Here is a 19,279-nt window from a genome sequence, read left to right as displayed (position 1 = left end):
TCCGGTATGGAACACCCAATTTGATAATTGACTATGGGCAAATCCCATCACCTGCTGACGAAACAAACCCTAAACTTGTAGGAGGTGGTGATATTCAATGGGTTCAACTTTTCATCATCACTGTCCGATCTTGGTTGGAAGATGATAGGATCAACCATAGCCAGTTTTCGCTTTGAGCGAACACTATTACACTTCAACATGTTTTTTTCACACCCTGTTAAAATAACAAATCTCACCCCTCACCTTGTTTGTTTATTTTTCATTTTTTTTTTCTCAGGTGACTGGAGTCATCATCCCTACGAAAAATGGCCCACCTCAATTTGATGGCGATTATAATGGGCCGGGCCCTCAGGGTAATCACGCTGAATTTTACCTTATAATTAGGCTTGGGTCGATACTGTTCACACCAAAGGCCAACCTATGCCAGGCCATCAACACACCTCTCTTCAATCAACGAACAATCCCTTTTAATTCCCATGTATTAGACAGATCAAAGCTCCAATCTTCTTATCTGTACCACCCATCCAGTATGCCCCACCTTAGCCTACGGCCCCCAACATCGATCTAATCCAATGATCATAAGCATGCTCGCTTCTCTAATTGGCCATGTTTTTCAGCTATTTACAGCCGATTTACGGCTAATCGTTTCTCTAACGATTTGCGCCTAATCATCTCTCTCACGCACGCACACGCACACACATCACTTAAAAGTGTATAAATTGGTATCTTTGGATGGACACCTAACTATGCAAGGGTCATCTTTGAGAAAAAGAGTCTATGAATGTGTCATTTCCAACAGGAAATTCAGGCCAAAGTTAGAAAGGGAAGATAACATGATTGTGGTTTGGAATGTTAGTAGGGTCATGAATCAAACCCAAAAGTTAACAGGGTTTTAAGAGATAGCATCTGATGGTGCAGAGTAGCCTATGGTGAGGCCCAAGCCGAGTCATTTGCCGAGTGGAACAAAAAACAAAGAAAGATAGAAGAAGGGGCGGTGGGAGGGTCCCAACTAAAGCTAACACCTCCTATTTACAATTACAAACAAACTCCAATCTTTAGACATGAACTGCATCATTAGATTTTGGTTAAGAAAGCAACAAAGCCTAAAAATTCTTACAATTAAACACCACATACAATGCTGAATTCCTTTTCCATGGTTTTGGGTTAAGGAATTAAATTCATGGAAAAGGCGTCGAGGAAATTATTCCACACGTCTTCGTCCTCGTCCTCCTCGTCGATTGCCGTCTGGATCCACTGGCTCTGCAGATTATCCCCCGTCTCTTCGTTCCTCGCGAATCGCCCTCTCACTCGTGGCCTGCTATCCGCTAGCGTCTTCCTACATGCGTACTAAATTTGGAACAAAACAATCAAATTTTTATGATCACTTCTCTTCAAGAAATGAAAGCTAAAATAAGGCCATGTTTGGCAACTGTGAATTCTTTTTCCATGGAATATTAGCTTACCCAACGTCCAACGAATGAAAGCGGGAGAGAAAAGGTTGAAAAACAGAGGAAAAATAAAAAGATTTATTTTCGCTAGTGATGTTAGCACACCCATGTTTTAATAAATGCACTAAATCACCTTGTCTTTTCTTTTTAAATTGGCTTTTGAAAGCTTCCGAGGAATTGTAATAACTTTTGACAGCTTGATAAATAACAAAACTTGGTAGTGCTAATATCAGCAGCCTTTATTTGTTTTCTTGGTTTTTAGCCGCTTCCCACCCACGGATCACTCGTGTACTCTCTGGACTCTCTTCTTCGGTCACCACTTGATTATATTAATATTCCATGGAAATTTTTTTTCTTGGTTGCCAAACATGGACTAAAAGATCAACACAACTAACATACCTTGATCTTTTTATGAAAATTCCTCTGGTTTCTCTTGCTTCTGTACCTTTCAATCCTCTCTCTTCGCTCTTCAGCGGTGTAACGTCCGACTTTTGTTATGCCGTCCACGCCACAGTTTTCATGTCCCAGAGGACTTTCTGATCTATGGCTATGTTTGAGACTATTAGTTCTCTGATTAAAACAAAAAACCCAGTTAAAAATGTACTTAATTAAATAAACCTTATCAATAATTGGGAGTTTTTGTTAGTCTTAATGTGAAGTAAAACAAAAACCCAGTTAAAAAATGTACTTAATTTAACAAAATTCATCATAATTGGAAGATTTTATCAAGCAATTGTCTTAATGTGAATTAAAACAAAAAAAAACCCAGTTAAAAAACGTACTTCATTTAACAAAATTCATCAATAATTCGGAGATTTTGTTAAGAAATTGTCTCAACATGAAACCGAAGTAAAAAGGATTCGACTCGGGCGAGTTCTTTGTCGAGTCAGGAAGTTTTTAAACATTGTATAAATCCTACCTGCAAATCGCCCGTGCTCAAGACCCTTCGCATGGACCCAGCTTGCAAGTCTAAGATCCCGCGGGGCGAGAAGAGCGGCCGAGAATTATCCTTTTGGAGAGAGTGACTACTCGAACTCCTTTGAATTGCGATCGGACGGTGGAGATACGTCGGTAGAGATGACGGGAAGCCGAAATTGGAGTTTCCACCGTCGGATTTTAGTACGGCGAGAGCCTCGGCTATGGAGGCGAACCCATTGGCCGTGAATTGATCGGGGAGGGATGGCAATCGCAAGGTCGCCGGAGGGGTAGGTCCGGTGATCGGAAAGTCACCGGAGGGGGTGTAGTTTGGTGGGAAGAGGTCAATGTAGTCGTACATGGCTCGAGTGTTGGTAGCGTGTGGGTTATTTTAGTTGGAATTTTTTGTGAAGGGGGAGGGAGATGGAGTGGATGGTTTTATGAGCGGGCTTGCCTAGCTGGATGCTGACGTGGATGATGACGTTGAAATTCAGTTGATGACGTTTGATTTTTGACAGGTCGTTGACTGTCTGAGTGTAAAGTGGGAAAAGAGAGTGGCTGAGCCAAAGCTGAGTTGTGGAAAGCGAGTGGTGAAAATTCGGCTCATGATATCCACAGGCAGTCCTTTGTTTTGATAATGACACTATATACTTTCTTAACCGGATTTATAATTGACTATTGGGATCAAAGATGTGTTAAATTTCATCCATGGTAATCCAATGGGTAAATCTTTAAATATATGAGAAAACGGTTTCTACACACAAGTGTAGATAAGTTATCTACACACTAGCTTAAAATACAGTGGAAGCCCAAATTGTTTGGGTGATCCATTCCAAACCATTCATTTGATTGCCATCACATAGATAGGGTGTCTGCAAAAAATCAGCTCCATAGGATCATCTTAATCCTTTGAACTGTGGAGGTAAAAAATGGACATATTTGCCAAGGTTTATACACGTCCATTTTACCTCCACAAATTGTAGGGTTAGGATGATTCTATGGAGCTGATTTTTTGTGGACACCCTATCCATATGAGGGCCAATCAAATGAATGGTCTGGATCACCCAAAAAATATGCTCTCCACTGTGTTTTAAGCTAGCGTGTAGATAACTTATCTACACTTGTGTGTAGAAACCATTTTCTCTTAATAAATATTGATTTGCTTATGTTTCTAAGTTTATATCTGAATATGGAGATATTACAAACAAAAAATGGAGTTTTTATATGGTGGGGAAGGCCTTAGAAAAAAGGTTTCAAATTTCGGTTTCCGAATGCGTTTTGTTCCTCACCAAAACCGAAATTTCAGATGAAATCTAACGAAATCAAATAAAATAATATTTTAATATGGAGAGATTACATGCAAATAATGAAGTTTTTATATGGTGTAAGGCCTTACAAGCAAGGTTTCAAATTTCAGTTTTGGAATGCGTTTTGTTCATCACCGAAACCGAAATTTCAGACGAAATCTAACGTAATCAAATAAAATAATATTTTAATATGGAGAGATTACTTAAGAAAATGGAGTTTTTATATGGTGTAAGGCCTTACAAACAAGGTTTCAAATTTCGGTTTCGGAATGCATTTCGTTCCTCACCGAAACCGAAATTTAAGATGAAATCTAATGAAATCAAATGATAAATAGTTTATCTCGTATAAAATTTCGAATGAAATTACCTAAATTTCAGCCGAAATTACAGAAATTTTGGTAATTTCGGCTGAAGTTTGTGGAAAATATTAAATAAAGAATAAAATCCAGATTTATTTTGGAGATTTTCCTTAAATTTCGGATCGAAATTTCAAAATTTTGAGCTTACCCAATTTCGTTTTCGGGGTCCTCGGCTTTCAGTCGAAATTTAAAACCTTGCTCACAACTATACAGCCGGGGATCCACCCTTGATATTTGGTCCAACAGCAGCTCACTTTTTGAGAAACTGCCGTTGGAGATGGTACCTCCACCTTAGAAAGGCCTTATTGTCGTAAGGCCTTGCACCATATAATTTCTCCAAAAAATGATACCGAAACCCTTGTTTTAGTAGTGACATTCCTCACTTTGTTTTACACCTACATATCTAGTTATTAAAGCATCTCAAAAATCTCAAAGTAATCTAAAAAAATTTGGTTATGTTTCTAAGTCCATGTTTTAATTTGGAGAAGTTTTATACAAAAAATGGCCATAGTTAGCATAACTTCGTTTTAAGCTGTATTTTTTGGAAAAAAAAAAAAGAACACGTTTTATAGGTTTATTGTTTAATTCCCCGTTTAAAAACTTTTATAACAGAAAAAAAAAAAAAAACTCCACTTTTTTGAGAAAAATTTAAAACACGTTTTAAACCTATTAATTGCGTTTTCAGGTTAACTTTCAACTTTACACCTCCTGTATTTTGTAAAAAACAAAATTTAAATGTAATAAACATGTTTTTTCCTATTTCTATTTATTTGACCATTTTACTATGTTTTTTTTAACTAATACCGTATTAAACTCGAATTTTTCCCATCTTATTTTTTTGGCCCAATTTTATCTGGACTACTCTTTTTAGTTTTTACACTACAATTGGGTGGCCCGGGGGAAGGAAAGGGGATGAACATATCATGTCCCTTTCTTGTTGTTCTAGTTTTTTCTGAACATCTTCTCTATACTCTTTTCAGAGGAAGTCTAAAATGAAGGGAGCCCTTGCAAAAAAGATGTGAAAGGGCTCCCCCATTGGCTGCACATCACCATCATGTTTGACTTTTCAGCCATTATTAATGCATGATGGTGATGTGTAGCCAATAGGAGAGCCCTTTCACCGCTTTTTTGCAAGGGCTCGCTTCAGTCTAGAATTTCTCCTCTTTTCAACTAGGCATTTTTAGTGGTCGAATTTATGGCTAACTATTCTCGTGACAACTATTAACCATTAATATACTAACATTTTGTCAAGGTGATAAACTTCAAAGTGTCTCATCAGCCAGTTGGATACATGGATTATTGAAAATGTACAATCCAAGTTTTAGCTTATAAAATCCATGTTTTAACTTACAAAATCCAAGCTTTTGCTTGTAAAACCCATGATTTTACAATCCCGAAATGGTAGGCAAGTGATGTCACAACTCGATCCTATGTATGGATAGGCTATCAAAACATTCTATGGGCATGCATGTTTTTGAGTAGCACAAGCATTAAGGATTTTGCCATGAATAAAAACGTAGTTAGACTGTAGGTTTCTCTCATATAGACACATCTTTTGTAGAGATTTTATATGTCGTGCGAGTGTAAAGTCCAATATTTTTCAAAAAGTACTGTGGGGCCCACTTCATAAAATCCAAACCGTTCATTTGTTGGGTTACAACATAAATATATAGGTTGTACCCCGTAAATTATCTCCATAAAATGATCCTAAACCTCCAATCTATATAGTGTAATCTCTACCTAATGCTCAAATGAAGATTGTGTTGGATTTTGATTTTCAAAATCTTATTTTTTGAGTCAAAATAGAATAGTTGGAAAATATTTTCTAAGTGTGTTTTGGAAAAGAAAAACTTGCATTTTATAAGAGACTGTAGAAGTGGGTGCTAAAAGGTAATCTCATATGGGAAGTGAAAAAAGAAAGAGATGGGCTTATATAGCTTTACACTCTTCTCTTCTTTTTTTCATTGCACATTGGGTCTTAGCCGAGGGTGGAACCAAGCACCGTCCGCCGCGGAAATGGGCACTGGGCTATAGGGCGCCAGTGGCTCTTTATTTGCGCACTTTGCACGGGTGCGATATGATCCTTCGGATAGTGGTGTAACAGCTAGTGGATGATGACCGTTGGATTGTGTCAAGAGCCCAAAGGGTGCGATCAGCACCGTGGACAGTTGATCTGGCTGTTACTGGTTTGGATGGGTTTTTACACAAGCCAACAGTCGCCCAAGGATTAGAATTGCAGATGGGCGCGATCTACTGTTCAGAAATGAACCCGCTATGGAAAGGTGCACTGTAGGGATGTATTTCATTTAGAAGAGTCACCAGAGACGCTAAAAAAAAAATAGTAGAAGTCCCCTTTGCACACTACTGGAGTGGGTGAATATCGTCTACACTAAGGTTGGGGTGAATATCGTCTTAAGTAAAGCCTTTATGCGCCTTGAAGCATCTTCATTCATTTTTATTTTATATCCTTCATTCATTTTTGTTTTATATCTCTTTATTGCTTCGAATTTTAGCATGAGTCAACTATAGTCTATAAGATGATTTTAAATGTGTGGGACCACCATGGTAGAGCCCATTTGATGATTTTTGATAGGTGATTAGGATCAAAAGTTTAAGTGGTTTCATATCGGAATTGAATGCAGCTGGCTCACCGCAAATCATTGTACTGAAGTCAATGCACATTGAAAATAGGAGCATCGCATTACTCGAAGACCTTGTACCTCCTTTTGAAAGTTTTCGATCGGAAAACTACGATTGTAATCTCGTACTAAAGCACATCACATTTGATACCACGATAGTGTAAGATATTTTCAAAATATTCATATGTTTTAAAATCTAAAAATAGGGTTTTATCATTTGAAATACTTAGTTCATGAAAAGGGTGATTTCATGTCATTTCACTTTTCCTAAAACCAGATTTATGGTCTCATTTAAAAAAAAAAGCCTTAGAATTCTCTAGGATTTCTAGGGTTGTGTTATTCTTTTGTCCCTTTCTATTTCATCTAAGGTGTGTGGGCTTATTGATTTGATATTCATCGTGGACTGCAGCCCTTGATCGATAGTCTGTGTGGCATTGTATCCTGGGCACTTTATTTCTGTATAGCCACTTGCGTAAGTGGAGAACTTAAAGTCATTAAGGCTCTGTTCACTTGCGTTCCCGGGAAAGCAAATCCCTGGAAAACAGGCTCTTTTTTCCTTGATAAGACAGAATTCTGGTGTTCACTTGCTTTCCTGATAAAGTAACAAGCCTAGGTAGAAAATGTCAAATAATGACATAGAAATTGCCAAAAATGATGTGGAAATGTCTCTTTTCTCACAAGTGTGGGAAATCAAATCCCACTGTTTTGGTCGGATTTGCTTTCCCGGGAAAACTAGTGAAAAAAAGTGGGCAAGCAGTTTCTCGGGAAACCTTTTCCTGCACAGCTCCTGCGCACGTGAATAGGCGCGAGAAACATTTTCCTACAAAGTTTCCCTGGATTTCTTTTCCTAATGCCATGTCAGATTCCCGGGAAACCTTTTCTTTTCCTTTCCCGGGAAAACAAGTGAACAGAGCCTAAGATCAAGTTTTAAGGGGAGGTTAGTTGCGCGGGATTTGAATCTCTTGGGTACAGGATTGTGGGTCGCTTTAGGGAACTCCCGCGGATTGTGGCTTACTCTGAAATGCCTGAGACTCTTAAAGTAGGGGATTCTGTAGGGAATTTTAAAATTCTTCATGTTTTCAGCCTTGCCTAATTTTTGATTTTTGTTCATTGATTTGTGGTCTGCAATTTTGGATCCAAAGCATAAACTAAATTCTAGCTCCCTTATTCTGTGCTTCCAATTTCGTTCATCTTTAACCCTATAATTTAGTTAATATAGTCGTAACAATTGTTCCCAACACATAGACATTCTGAATCATTTACCGTTCACATGGTAATGGTGATGAACAAAGGACCCGTTGCGATTTTTTACCATGCGAATATCAAGTTGGGGTTAATTCAATCCTCTGATAGACTTGCTATTCAGGCCGACCTCTAACTTTGGAAATATAATTAGAACAAAATTATAATTAAAAACCCAGGATATTCCACGATAAACTTATCCAAGAAGGATAGCCAATCCCAGGATAAACTTATCTAGGGATCGTTATCCCCGTGGTGAACAGCCCTATTGGGATCACCCACAAAAGAGCTCATTTTACACAAGTTAAAGCTACTAACACAAACCAGGTGGGATTTATTTATGTTATTAAATTGGGAAATGTTATATGCACTCTCTACTTTTGATAATGACACTCCTAACTTTATTCAACATTGGGATTTGCTAGCGTCCATCACGTAGCGTCACACAGGCTCACTGTACAACAACTTTTGTCTTCATTCATGTGGCTCATCTGACATGCAACAGACCATCTGCGATGGACGCTAGCAAAACCCTTAAACATTTCCTATTGATTGATAGTTTTTAGGAATTGTAAAAGATTTAAGAGGAATGCAAGACTGACAGGCGCCCTTGCAGATAATGGTTAAAAGGGCACCCCATTGGTCAATATCAATTTAGGATGACACAGAAGATTGGGCCATCCTATTTTTTTGCAAGGGCGCGCTTGTTAGTGTCACATTCCTCAAGATTTAATGGCTAATTTAGTAAAATAAAAAAGAGGAGTGCCATTATTAAAAGAAGAGCATCAACATATCATTCTCCTTTGAACAAAACTTGGCTGCTCAACGTTGCGCACGAACCTAAAATAAAGAGGAAACAGGGGGTGTGGAAATATCAAACATGGGGTGTGAAAAATGTAAAATGATGGAATTGATATTGCCACACCCCTGCTTTTAGTGTATTATAATGCGTTGCGCAGGAACCCCCTGCGCAACGTTGCGTAGCCAAGTTTTTGGTTATATAACTTTACCTTAAGACATTCGGTCAAACCATGGCGAACGTGGGGTGCGCTTTTCACAATTATCATATAGATATTTCTCCTTAGAGCAATACCTTTCAATGCCTAAAACATTGATTTGTACCCAACTTGCATTTGACCAGAGGAAAAGAGATCCCACCACCGACTCTCTCCACACACACACACACACACACACACACATAGAGAGAGAGAGGCTCTCTCTACATGGGAAATGATTATTAACTACCTTAAACACTAAATTAATACAAACCCGTGGGAGAAAACTAGTCTTTCCAATCATTTATATTAAGTTGAAGATGATTATTCCGAGTCTTATGATAATAATATCATAATTAACAAAGTGATTCAAATAAGCATAGGAGAGGTTTGATATGTCAAGGTGTTTGATACTATACCTGTCTACACCTATATCTATGTCTATAATCTATTGAAAGGGAATGCTTGTTTCTTTAGTTGATTACTGTTGTCGGCTCTGATTAGATTTTATTAATGAATTATCACCTTTAAATAACTTAATTAATTACTATTTTCCACTGATCTGAACCATAGTTTAAAAACTTGAAAACTCGAATTGACTAAGAAAGTGAGTTGAGTCCAGTCAACTTAACTCAGTCATTTGAGACTTGATAAAAACTTGAAGAGATTATTGATATATTGGCACTACCTTATTTTGATAATGGTATTCCTCTCTTCATTTTACTCTTTTTTTAATATGCTGTTAAAAGCTATTGCAATTCCCAAAAGGCTCTAAGCAGCCAATAGGAAAAGTGTAAGACAAAAGTGTTTAGCGCCACTATCAAAATACGGTAGTGTTGTGCATAAATAGTTGGGATCTAATAATTAATATTGCTGCTGGTCATATTTTATATAAGATATTAGAAAGTATTAATTACTAGATATTGGTTGTGCATTCCTCTTACATCTAGCAACGTGTAACTTCCTTCGTCCAACTCTCTGTCCTTGCTGTACTCACATTTTTGCTGGTAAGAAAAAAAAATCGATGACCTCTTATTGTTATTGCTAGGTGGGAGTCTAGTGTTGTTGCCCTACTTGGATATGCTCTGGGTGCCGCTATTGCTGCCACGGCAGAGTCCATGGCCGCTGTGACACTGGCGATTAATTCAACTGAAGAGACTAAAGTATGTATCCTATTTACTTACATGCAATATGTATTTTGAACAGTATCATTGTTCACCTCACTTGTATGTGCTTTGAATCTTTCCTAAGAATTTACTCATCAGATTTTTGTATAAAGAATTAATAATAAGAATTTTACTCCAAATCTCTGGAGCGTAACTGCAAGGAATTTCCTGAGTATTTCCAGCTCACGACAGAACTCCTTCATTGCTGGTTTTTAACTCCGTGACCCTACAAGGGCAAGACCTTGTGGAACCTCTCTCTGCTGGCATCCATTTGGGTTTGTTGGAAAGAGAGAAATGCTTATACTTGTAAAAATGAAATAAAAAGTGCCTCATGTTCTTTCTCTAGGATCACCTCTCTAGTCATTTCTTGGGCTAAAGTCCTTACTGGGGTTTCCTTGTACCCGGCCTCAAACACAGGAAGGTGTTGGAATGAGATTTGCAGTTGCAGTGACCATGAGGAGATTCTTGCACCTAAATGGTCCCCACCTGGGTGGTTGAAGTTAAATTTTGATAACTTGTCTAGGAGGTGTGTGAAACAACTAATTAATTACTTTAGAAGCTTAAGCTGATAGAGTTGGTGTTATTTAATCATTTTATACTTCAACACTCCCCTTCACATGTCGCCCCTCTTTTTTTGGGTTAGTCGTACATGTGGATTTTTAATGTCAAGGAGTTGTTGGGTTTTGAATTCAGGAACGGTCATGAGGCAATAGCTCTGATACCATGTGAAACAACCAATTACTCCAAAAGATTAAGATGTTAGAGTGTTGTTATTTAATCATTTTATACTTCAACAAGGCGTTCTAAGAGATGAGAATAACATCACAAAGCGAGCCTTCTTGGGTCAGATTGGTTTCAAGGATTCGAACAAAGCATAAATGAGAGCAATTCACCAGGGCATTAAATGATGCTAGATAGAGAGATGGACAATTTTATAGTAGAGGGTCTCTCTTACGTCATCAAATGTTTGGAAGGCCACTATCTCCGACCTTGGAGATTTTCTGAGCTCATTGATAAGATATTGGATTGGGTAGAGGGTCACTTGATTCACTTTCAACATGTTAGGAGGTCAGCGATGGAGAGGCAGACCGTTTTGCTAAAGAAGGTGTCGCCATGGGAGTGAGAGATTTTTGACTTTCTCCTCCTTTGAGGAGTTTTTGTATTTGTTTGTTTTTCTTCCCTCTCCTGCATATTCTTTTCTTGTCTCCTCGTCTGCCTTGCTCGTGGCTCCTCTTTCTAATGAAATCTTACCATTTCAAAAAATCAATACAAATAAAAATAAAATAAAAATAAAAAGTGTATAGGTCTCAAAAATACAATCCCATTTAAGTATTTATTTATGCCATTTATTCTTGTACTGCCACCACCTGTTAGATTGCAAGCTTCAACTCCGTTTCATTCCATTTATCCTCAAAAAGGCCCTATCTAATATTAGATTGCAAGTTACAAAGCCTACTTATTCTCAAAATGTCCCCCCCCCCCTCTCTCTCTCTCTCTCTCATAAACTTCCTAAGTCTACTCTTTATACCTTGGCCGAAAACTCGTTTAAATATGAGTTTTGTCCTACCAAGTTAATCAAAACTCCTTTGACTGGCCCACGTTAAAGAAAGATTGACCTTGTCAATCATTTACTTGTGCACTGAGTCGACTACCTTTTATCTTTGAAGTTTTTGTCCAATTAAGCCCGAGTTTGAAAAAGTTTCTCTCTATAAAAGTCCATACTAGCGAATAACATGTCTGAATAGTGTGAAAAGCACGATTAGATTCTAGATAGAGTAACTATACTCGATTTGTCGGGGGACCTTTGATTGCCAGCCAAATGCAGGAACTCTACACATGGGCATGATTTTGACAGTACAAATCTATTCATCCAAGTTAGGCTCATGTCTTTCGTGATGATCATGAATAAATTGCATTGGTCTAGAAAACTAAAATTAGCATTGGAGTGTCCCTCAAAGCATCTTCTTGGGAGGACCCATCAAAGTCCTTTTGATCAAGTCAGTTTCAAAGGTATATCATGCAAATAACTCAAGTAGTGGAATGATAGTCAAGTAGAATCCCGAATACATACAAAAGCAAACTTCCTACAATGATCAAGAGGATTGAAGTTTCGCTCTCCGATTGGTTGCTAACCAAATAGGTTCTTCGACGAGCCCTATAGGATATCCACCTAAGTACAGTCATGTGACACATCAACATGACCATACATTGGAGTGGCTGGGCCAAAACATCATGAAAGGGGTCATATATAAGCAAGGAATCCATCCCTTCTAGTTTTTTACCATTTCATGCAACAAAGCCACATTATCCCCCACTTGGAAGCAAGTTGACTTGGCAACATCGATCCATTTTACTGAGTGATGTGATGTTTACAGCAAAGCTCTTGAAAACCCACATGCTAAGTCAGTCACTTTGTTCAATTTTCAACTTCTTCTGAACGGGTTCTCCATGTTCACATTCAGGCATGAACTCATCTAGAAAAGCTATGGTTTAGTCATAACCCAGATTGCTCTTTGTTCAAGTATAGTCCATGCATAAATAGGATTGTGGGCTAAGACAAGTCACTTGGTGTAGGCTAATGAGACTGTTTAGGAGAAATAGAAACTTAGAGAAAGATAAAAAGAAACAAATCTCCTTCACAATTCATGAGAAATGGAGCTTCATGTAAAGAAATGGGGGAGCAAAGGAATAGGAAATGGGTTATTTCTGGCTCAAGAAAAGGTAAAACATATATGCCAAATAATGAGAAAATGGTTGTGGTCCCAAATCTACTAGGCTCTGTGTTTTCCTCATTGGGTCAACAGGCAAAATAGTCTCACCACTACATTGGCATGTGTTGAATGATTATTGGATAAGTTCATGCCAATGGGGAGTTCTGATGTTGTAATTTGAGTAAGTGGTAAAGAAGGTGAGAATTTCAGATCTCATAGATTCTCATCTATTTGTAAGGTCAATGGATCATTGTCACTTGATGTATGTGGATCATTGTCAATGGATCATTGTCACTTGTTAGAGCCGTATGGCTCCAAAAAGTAGTTGTAAACAGTTAAAAAAGCTTCTTTTTTCATCTAGTGGCTGTGATTATTACCTCCACGAAGTGATAGAGAGGGACTGAAAGCCATTGAAGAAAATGGTTTGGTTTCTCTGTTGGGAAGAGATTGGGGGATTTGGGCTTCCTTGTTCTCGAATGCCATGACATTTTGGTGGCCTTTTAATAGAAGGCCAATGGCCAAAGATAGAAACTAAGATAAAGGGGTTATGAGGAATTATTTTGGGGAATTGATAGTTACATCCATTATTAAACACTGGAATTGGCACCCTTTATTTCATTTGATGATGAATTTGGGTTTTTGTCTTTCAATCTTCTGAAGTTATATTTAAAGCCTCAAATCAGATGCTCAGAGTTCTCCAATAGAGTTTAATTTTTGTGCATGGCCCGTTGATAGTCAAAGCCAATTAGAAAATTGTTTGGATCATTGAGCATGTAGGCCTCAGTTACACTTTTGCCCACCCAAAGTACGAAGAATTACTTTTAAAGGGTAAGGGAAATTAAAATAATACAATTTGGATAATGTTAGATCGTGTGGCCATTAGCTCTCCTCAAGAAGCAGAGGTCCGATGGATAGAATACGACCGTTGATTGAAGCCTCCTCATGCCATAGGATCATATAGTATGTGCAAATTTCAAATCATTCAGCTGAACTTTCCTGTAATAAATGAACTGGACCCAATTGAAATTAGTTCACTTTGGGGGTCATTATACTCCAAATCTTAGGCCCGGGCCGAAGAAATTTGTTTGGCAGGCCCAATAAGGAGGCCTTACAATTAGTTACACACTTTTTCCTTTTCTTGATGCAATATAATTTCATCTTTTTTTTATCTAATTCTTTTTTTTTTGGGAAATTAGCATGTTGGTGTCAACGGCCGGGTAGACATGCTAATAATGTGCCCCGATTTTTATCTTGTATTTGAGTTGGATCCAAATTTGAACTATCTATATTACAAAAATCTAGGGCTAGAATCAGCCCTTGAGAAACCCTAGAAAAAAACTAGCTAATAGAGCAGGATCGCAATCTAAAATGCATAGTCATACAATAAGGGGCCGTTTGGATATGCAGATTTTAGAATCTTGGATTTCCTCAAAATCCTGAATGGGAGACAAGAGAAGAAGGAGACTGTCCGTTTTGCTTCTATCTAAAATCCTGGATTTTAATTAAGAAATTCAGGTTTTAGAAATCTCTCTAAAACCTGGAAACATGGGATGATCTCCTTACTCTGATGAAAAGAAGGGCGAGAAATCAGAAAACGAAGGCTGGTCTCCTTCTCTCGTCTCCCATCTATGTTTTTGAGGAAATCCAAGCTTCTAAAATCCACGTATCAAAAAGGCCCCTAAATGTAACCAAAATGATATAATCTGTTGGAGAAGAGCTTATGGTAAAGGCCCACTGGGCTCATAGACTTCTTTTTTGGTTTGTAAGCTGGCGTCGAACCTACCACCTCAGGTTTGAGAAATAAAGCTTCAACCATTGAGCGGGCTCAAAGACTTAGCTTGTATACAAGTTGTTTTTTTTTTTTTTTTTGACAAGCCCGGGCCTTAATCGCTCTATAATTCAAGAGAGCCCGCTCATCTGATCTAATCAAGGCTTACAAAAATCAACACCTAAAAAAAAAAAGATACATACATTAAGTTGATAGAAGTCGATCCTTATCTGGAGCTTTCTTTTAAGAAATCTGGCAGTGCTGAAATTGTGTTTTAGCTTGTTTAATAGTTCCCCATTCCCTGCGTAAGTACATATATCTATCTATGAGACAGAAACAAAACCCAATGGGCACTGACATATTAGGCCATCCTAGACTATTGGGTTGGGAAAATAACATCGAGAGAGCTTTTCATTCATTTGGGATGCATTGTGGATCACGTCATGCTATCTCTTACATGTACCAGATTAAATTAGTAGACATTAAGCAAGTTTATTTTTGATATTGTTTTTGTGTGAGGCACGTTGTAAGAAATTGGTATTGGTAACTTCACTCAGAAATCGGTATATATCTAAACAAAAAAAGAAACTGGCCATCTCTGTTCGGACAAATTGGTATGGTGAACGATGAAACGGTAGGGACGCAAATAATCAAAGTAAGAAACAAAGATAGGGTTAGAAATGAGAGTTAGAAAAATAGGAGGTAGGCAAGGCAAGCCGAAGCAGTAGTTTTTATTACTTCACATGAGCATGAGCATCGGCTCACCCGTGGTTTACAAATTTCAAATCTCGAGGCTTGATTCCGGTGCAAAGTTGAAGTAGCGAGGGAAATTACTAAGGAGGAATATTTTTAATTATTTTAGTTGATTGAGTACTAGTTAGACTTGGTTTTTATTCATTTATTTAGTAGTTGGGAATTATATAGGGTGAGAGATTATACTCAAGATTATTTTGATTAAACAGTTTTGGATAGTTTATGAATTTGATTCACTTATATAGATATTTGTGCATGGTTCTGTTTTACCGTTAGCCTTGCATGCTTGTAAAGTTCTCTTTACTGATATGTGGCGATGTTATGTTCCATCGTTTCAATTTGTTTCGGCTTTTGACCTTTGGGAATATTGGAGAGAAGTGTGTTTTAGTAGTGAAAGATGGCCTAGCATCGTCCAAAGATGGGAACTGCCTCCTCTTGGTATGTTCAAACTTAATTTTGATGGTGCTTCTTTTGGTAATCCCGGGCCGGCCGGGGTGGGAGGGTTATGCCGTAATGGCGAGGGCGTTGTTCAATGGCCTTCTCTGGTCCGATTGGTGTATGTGATGCTTCAGAGGCGGAAGTAAAGGAGGTATTCTACGGTATCAAGAAAATAAGTAGTGATTGTCTTGACAATGTTATTATTGAAGGGGATCCCTTAAATGTTATCCGGTGGCTTGAGGAGGAGGGGGGGCTCCTCCTTGGAGATTCTTTCCGTTCATAGATGAGATCCACGAGATTATACCATGGTCATCGGCTATCTTGAAGCATGTGAGGATGGCTGCCAATGAGAAGGCAGATCTGTTAGCCATTAGGGGTGTGGATAGTGACCCTTTACAATCGTTTGATTATCTCCCCCCTTGATCAGCCATGTCTTGGTCTGTTGATGTTGTGTATTTTCTGTTTCTACTTTCTTATCTTGTAATCTGTTCGGGCTGTCCCTCCTCTGGCTTCCCTTTCCATTCTAATATAATTCACCATTTAAAAAAAAAAAAATGTTCCAAGCCATGGTGGTGGTTTGGGGCGTGACACCTAGGGTTTGAAACATTACATGTCAAGCAAGCAAGGCTCTTAATTGTACCAAGAGCAAGATTGCATTCTTGATCTCTTCTTCCTCGAACCTTGCTCTTGACTCCCTCCATGTCTTCGTAAGTCATGTCAAACTGCAAAACGTTTTATTTAAGCCTGCGTACATCTACTTTCAAATAGAAACTGATGGTAAAATCCATACCCAACCAAACTTTATGGTTGAAATCAGGGGTGCAAGTTTGGCCCTGTCAGCCCTGACCCGCCCTGAGCCCGAACAGGGTCAGGGCTGGATTTTCCAACCTTGAGGGCGGGTCAGGGTTCATTTTTTTAGACCCTGACCCTGGTCGGGTTGGGTTCTGGGTTAATGCCTCGGGTACCCTGACCCGGTCCAGCCCTAAGTTTTCTATTATAGAATTGAACCATTTGTGCATGTTTCTTTTGCTAATGTTTTCTATTATCTTGGATTGATGTTTCTTTAGATTATTATTACTAATTGTCTCTGTTGCCCGTCATGTTGTTGAATTCATATTGTCTTTGTTCCCTTTCTCTGTTTATTGATCATTTTGTTCTATATGATAAGTGGTTGCTTTATTTTTGGCACTCTTAACAGGTATTTGCACTAGGGTCAATTAAGGCCGGCCTGGCCCGGCCCTGCCCTGCCCAATGAGGGCCAATCAGGGCGTGCCAGGGCAAGCATTGAGCCCTGTAGGGCGGGCAATGGGTGTGGACCCCGATCCGAGATAGGCGGCGAGGGAACGGGTCCCTAACACCATCTGGATCATCCACGTGTGAATGAGAGCTCTGCCAAGGAACTCTCGAAACGGATGCCACCCTCATAGCATAGCACGAGTGGCGATGTAAAAAGAAAGAGATATGTCTCGATCCGGAACCGAGGTTCGAAACCGAGACATACCTGAATAATTGAGGAATTACAAGTTGAGCAGGTGAAGTATCTTGGAGCTGATTCGATCTCCTACTCCCAGGATTGATGAATTGCAACCAGAGATGTAATGATCTTTTGATTGCCGGCAATAATCACGGATCAAGGAAGTGACCAAAGATCCACCAGATTAGAAAAACTAATGGGAAGAAAATCAAATCATTGGCCGGAGATCAACTTGAATTTCACCGGAGATCGGACGCGAAGATAATCGGAAAAAGAAAAATGGAAACCCTAAATCTCTATCTCTCTCTTTCTCGATCTCAGATCTGAGATTTTAAGATCTCAGATCTTGGAATCTACCAATGAACGGCCGGAGCTTGGAGGTGATAATGGGGTCGATGCTGGGCCGGATCTCCGGTAGGATTACCACCGGAAGAACCACCGGAAAAGATGAAAGAGACAGGATCCAGATCCTCCTCTCTCCCTCTCTGTTTCTCTCTCGCTCGATCTCAGATCTGAGATTTCAGATCTTAGATCTCGGATCTGGCAATGATCGACCGGCTCGGAGACAAGAGAGGTGGCGGTGGAGGAAATAGAAGAAGGAGAAGAAGTGGAGCTGGCGGAAATGGAAAGTTGCAGAGAGGAGGTGTCGGTGAGGAGGTTACCGGTGGGATTTGCAGAGGTTGCCGGAGGTGGAAGAAGAAGGAGAAGAAAAAGGAGGATGAAATCGGAGCTTGGCCGGAAGCCCACCGGAGGTGGATCGGAGAAGAAGGAAGAGGAGTAGGGGTGGCGGTTGTGGCCGGAGATCCGAAGGATTGGATCGGAGAATCCGATCGGAGAGGGATTTCTGCCGGAGAAGACAAAGGAAGGAGATTAAAGCCGTGCTGGAGAAGGATCTGCCGGAGAATAATTGGAGTCTGATCGATGATGAGCCGGAGAAGGAGAAGAAATCTGCCGGATTTCTCTCCGCGATTTTTTTTTTCGATCCCCTACAGTAAACCCCGAATTTTATATATATAGAAAAAGAATATCTGTTGATATCGGCACTCCAATTACGGATAAAGCGCGCGGTTCGCTAAGCGTACACCCGCCGCTTTGTCTTATTAGCCCAAAAGACAATATTCGTCTATTTTTCAAGAAGACACCCCCCGTCTAGGATAATTTGCCCCCCTTCTGCATTTATACTACGACACTGACTCGGTCCGTTCGCAGGGCAAACCAACTCGGATTTCGACGAAATTTTACAGGGACCTATGGGGGACCCTAACCTAGCTTAGGGTGTAATTTGAGGCCCTAACTCACTGGTTTGGCGAGGTTTCGCACCAGCGACACGAACTTGGGTTCGGTCAAAATGGGGTGTCTACAGATGCCCCTCTTTGGCAGAGCGTGCTTGTCACGCGAATGGCAAAGCTGAACAGACGACCCATTTTGACTGACCCAAAAGCAAAGCAAAATTATTTTTTTTTATTTTTATTTTTGGGTTATTAGTTCTAAGAACGGCACTCACAGGGGAAAGACTCTACCAACTAAAGAGAAATAGCCTCTCACCGACTCTTAACTCGGCAACTAAGACATCTCAAAGAGATAGCCTCTCTCTAATACTCATGACTCAACTATCTAAACTAGCCATCAAAGATGAATGAACAGTTATAAAACACAAACACACATTTTTTTTTTCAGGCTAAGCCAAAGTAAACATAATAATTGCTCAAAGAGCACCATCCAAACAAACAAACAAATCATTTCAATCACTCAAAGAGTTTTCATTTTTTCAATTTTTTTTAGAAACCAACGTTGCGATTTGTCTAAGACAAGTATAACTCCAAACACTCAAATAGTTTTCATTTTTTTTTTTTTTTAGTTTTTTAGAAACCACAATGCAACTCGTCTAAGACAAGCATAAATCCAAACACTCAAAGAGTTTTTTCCTTTTCAGAAACCTGCAAAAATAAGCCAAAGACCACTATAGTGAAACTCGTCCAAAACAAGTTCAAAACCAAACACTCAAACAGTTAAATTTTTTTTATTTTTATCATGCCGATCAGTCTAAAACTTGATCAATTATTA

General features: G+C 39.1%; 1 protein-coding gene across 1 annotated transcript; it reads right to left on the bottom strand.

Annotated features, from left to right (window-relative positions):
• Window positions 1–1,054: 1,054 nt before the first annotated feature.
• Window positions 1,055–2,759, bottom strand: LOC143878689 (uncharacterized). Its single transcript, XM_077380944.1, has 3 exons — window positions 2,368–2,759; window positions 1,848–2,018; window positions 1,055–1,347 (listed from the first exon to the last, which is right to left on the bottom strand). Exons 1-3 carry the CDS (start codon window positions 2,722–2,724, stop codon window positions 1,165–1,167), a joined length of 711 nt encoding a protein of 236 aa, XP_077237059.1. The 5' UTR covers window positions 2,725–2,759; the 3' UTR covers window positions 1,055–1,164.
• Between the last annotated feature and the right edge of the window lie 16,520 nt (window positions 2,760–19,279).

Source organism: Tasmannia lanceolata, unplaced genomic scaffold, assembly GCF_043159265.1.
Source record: "Tasmannia lanceolata isolate RefF3 unplaced genomic scaffold, GAP_Taslan_0.1 ptg000006l, whole genome shotgun sequence".
Classification (NCBI taxonomy): Eukaryota; Viridiplantae; Streptophyta; class Magnoliopsida; order Canellales; family Winteraceae; genus Tasmannia; species Tasmannia lanceolata.
This window is presented reverse-complemented; position numbering and strand designations above follow the sequence as displayed.